At 44.5% G+C, this 3,407-nt stretch overlaps 1 protein-coding gene across 1 annotated transcript; it reads right to left on the minus strand.

Annotated features, from left to right (window-relative positions):
- Positions 1 to 1,027: 1,027 nt before the first annotated feature.
- On the minus strand, positions 1,028 to 1,762 carry LOC101622369 (ubiquitin carboxyl-terminal hydrolase isozyme L3-like). Its single transcript, XM_012732818.1, has one exon. It carries the CDS (start codon positions 1,749 to 1,751, stop codon positions 1,059 to 1,061), a length of 693 nt encoding a protein of 230 aa, XP_012588272.1. The 5' UTR covers positions 1,752 to 1,762; the 3' UTR covers positions 1,028 to 1,058.
- Between the last annotated feature and the right edge of the window lie 1,645 nt (positions 1,763 to 3,407).

Here is a 3,407-nt window from a genome sequence, read left to right on the forward strand (position 1 = left end):
TGACCCGCCCGCTGCTCCCCTCAGCAGTGTACTTCGTTGATCTGCCTGTTCTGCTCCCCACTCTGTCTCTGGTGAATCCTCTCAACGCCCCTGCACCTCCAGCCTGTACCCCAGTTCTGGATGCACAAATAAATAAATAAATAAATAAATAAATAAATAAATAATTTTAAAAAATCAAAATCAAAATCCTCGTCCTTCACCACCATGCTCTTGCTACTGCCATGTTTTTCCACAAGAAAACATTGCTAAAGTGTTGTCCATATGTTAGGGCACCCCAGTGTGAACGGGGCTGCCTATCTGTGGGGCCTCACCGGCTCACTTAAAGTTCAGTTGTACTGCAGGCACACACAAAAGGGTCAATAATGGGTTTATTTACAAAAGGGGAAAGGAAAAAGAAACAACCCAGGGAAAGAGAGGGATACAAAGTAAATGGAATATCTTACTGCCTTGGCTGACTTGGAGATCTGGTAACAAACTAACTGAAAGCCCTGGGTCCCGAGGTCCTGAGAGCTGTTTCCCAAGTTGTACCCAAAAGTCCCAGAATGCCTGCTTAGCTCCGCCCTTGGGTCCTCACAGTTCTCTCCTTGGTACTGCTGGGAGTTGTAGTTTCCAATCACTAGAGTAGGGGGTAGAGTCCAGAAAACTGGAGTAGGGGGTGGAGTCTACATCCTTCCCCTTAACACATAGTCATTGTCGAGCCTCATCCTTTCCCCTCACTGTAGCTGAGCTTCTCACCCTTCTTGTCTCTGATCGAGTTATTTAACCCTCGTTGCTAAGTCCAGCTGCCCAGTGTGTTGATCTGACTGATCCCTCAACACTTTCTTCCACCAGTCACTCTCTTCTCTCAGCTTCTATAGCACATCCCCTCCTGGGTGGATTTGGGGGGTGAATTCCCCTCCTGGATCACATACTGTTTCTTTTTTTTTTCTTCTTAATTCACATAAAGTTTAATCAGTCAAGTTAATGAAAATATCAAAAGTTTTGCATTAGTGTATGGCAGCAGAAATTTAATTTTTGTTACAAATAATACAGTATTTGGTGTTTCCATTATTGACAAGCTATGCTGCAGAAAGAGCAATCGCATTAAATCTTAATTCATCAGGGAGACGTTCCATAAACTTCTTGCAAACTTCTATGGCATCCTCTAATAAAGTATCATCACTAGTTTCCCCATGGTTAATTGGGAATGGTTTCCATCCATCTAATTCATAGAGATGCCCTTCTACATGAACTAATGCAATAAAATGAAGATCTACTTTTTCATCTATATTTGGTGCCTCAGTCTGACCCTCATGGGTACTGGTCTCATGAGTAACTCGAATAGCGTCATAGTTCTCCAAGTATCTGGCTCGTTCTTCAGGGTTCACTGACACAGACTCCTCCAGGAATTTTTTCAAAGTTGATCCTGATTCGAAGTGCATCTTGTCTTTATTGTTGGCAATAGCATGGATCAGTCCGATTGCTCCACAGGCATTGCTGATTGTTTGTTTCATGAAATATACTGATGATTTAACATCTTGTCCCTGAGATTTTATTTTTTCTTCCTCTTCCGTTCTGAATACTTCATACTTTTCTGTAATAGGGAAGAGAAGTAACACTGCACACACTGGTCTTGGAAACATGCTAAGGAGCTCAGGATCCATTCCATATACATCGACAAACTGCCAATTAGGATGTAGACCTAATTGTTTGAGAAACTGGTTGGTGACCTCGGGATTGGCCTCCAGCGGCAGCCAGCGCTGACCCTCCATGGCCGCTCCGCCCGGCCCGCTCCGGCCACATACTGTTTCTTACTCTCCGTTTTTGAGCACCCTGAGTTCCAGTCCCTTCTTCAGTTATCTCCTTTCCTCTTCCTTTCTTTCCCCCTTGCATTCTCGGCTTCTCCTTTGCCAGCTGTTTCCCCCATTTATCTGTTCTACGCAGCTGTTTGAATGTCGTTCAGAAGCTCTGACTCTGACACACCCCTCGCCCTCAAGCCTGTAGACCCAACAGCTGCGTGTACAATCTCTCTCCTTGAATGTCTGAATGCACCTCCAAGTGAAGATGCCCCTAACAGAAATTTTGGCTCCTCCCTACTCTGCCGTCCTCAAGCTCATGTCCCCCTACGGGTCTTTAACACTTCAGTGAGTGGCACTGCAGGCCACACTTACCCCAGTCTGATGGTAATCTTGACTCCTCTCCTCTCATGTCACCCTTCATGTGCCCTGTCACTGAGGCCCCGTAGCCCCCAAAAGGCTGGCCTAAATCCTTGACCTGCCCCTCTCTAGCTCCAGTTCCAAGCTGCAATCATCTCATCGACTGCTGTGATAACCTGATATTGCTTCTATTCTTACTCTCTGCCCAGAGGCCAGAGTAATCTTCTAAAAATATTAAATCAGATCAGCTCTCTTCTTGATGTAAAACCATTTGTGGCTTCCTGTTGTGGGCAGAATACAATCAGGACACTTTGTCGTGACCTGAGTGGCCTTACCAGATCTAGCAGTGACCCCTCTCTAACCTTATCTGGTGAAACTGTGTTCTGGGCCCCTCTTCCCTTTCACTGGCAGTAAAAATGGAAACTGTTCCCCAGCCAGGGTCTTTCCACTTGGTGTGGAATTGAATTTTTGTGTGATTGAATGTGTCACTTAGCTCTCAGTTTAACCCCTTTCTCCCTCCATCATTCTCTACTGTTCACCTTGTTCTCTATTTTTTTTCCTAAAATGCATTTTGCTAATATTTAAATTAAATTTTCCCTTATTTAACTTATAATTTTAAAATATAATAAATAAATGTTTTATTTGTTGTTTGTCTCTTTCCCATTTCAAACTGTTGCCAGCCCGGTGGGTCTTGTGTTCTAGAGATTGAGGCATAATCACCAAGACACCTGACGAAGATTAGCAAGCTCAGGCTTATTGCTAGAGAGACTCCTGACAGCAGGAGGGGTCCATGGGAGCCCGTTGCTAGGGTGCTGGTATCCCTTTAATGGGTCCTCTGGGGGCTCTCAAAAGCTCTTAAGGAATTTTCTATTTGGGGGTCCTTTTCCAATGCCCTACTTTGCCTCATTGCCCCCTTTTGTCACCCAGAGGTATGAAGCGACCATATCTGCTCTTTTGCCACAGCTCTCCGATGGCTGCCAGCTCATGCCTGCCAGCTCTGTGGCTGCCAGCCTCGCTCCCTAGCCCTCGTCTCCTTTAGAACTACACTGTATCAAGGAGGAGGACACTGTCTTGTTTTCTATGATGGCTTTAGCACTTAGAACAATATTAACATATAATTAATTGTATAATTATTAACTGTAATTAATTTCATTATTATTATTATTTCACGAATAAGTAATTCCATTTGCCTGACTTACAGCCTACTTGCTAAAAGGACTAACATCCTGGGGACTATGGGCAGGAGTCCTACAAGTGACCAGCCCTGGAACA

The sequence above is a fragment of the Condylura cristata genome, unplaced genomic scaffold (assembly GCF_000260355.1).
Source record: "Condylura cristata isolate star-nosed mole 26May11 unplaced genomic scaffold, ConCri1.0 scaffold00036, whole genome shotgun sequence".
Classification (NCBI taxonomy): Eukaryota; Metazoa; Chordata; class Mammalia; order Eulipotyphla; family Talpidae; genus Condylura; species Condylura cristata.

Excerpts from the sequence above, each read along its gene's own strand:
- LOC101622369 (XM_012732818.1), bottom strand. The coding sequence starts at position 1,751 with ATGGAGGGTCAGCGCTGGCTGCCGCTGGAGGCCAATCCCGAGGTCACC.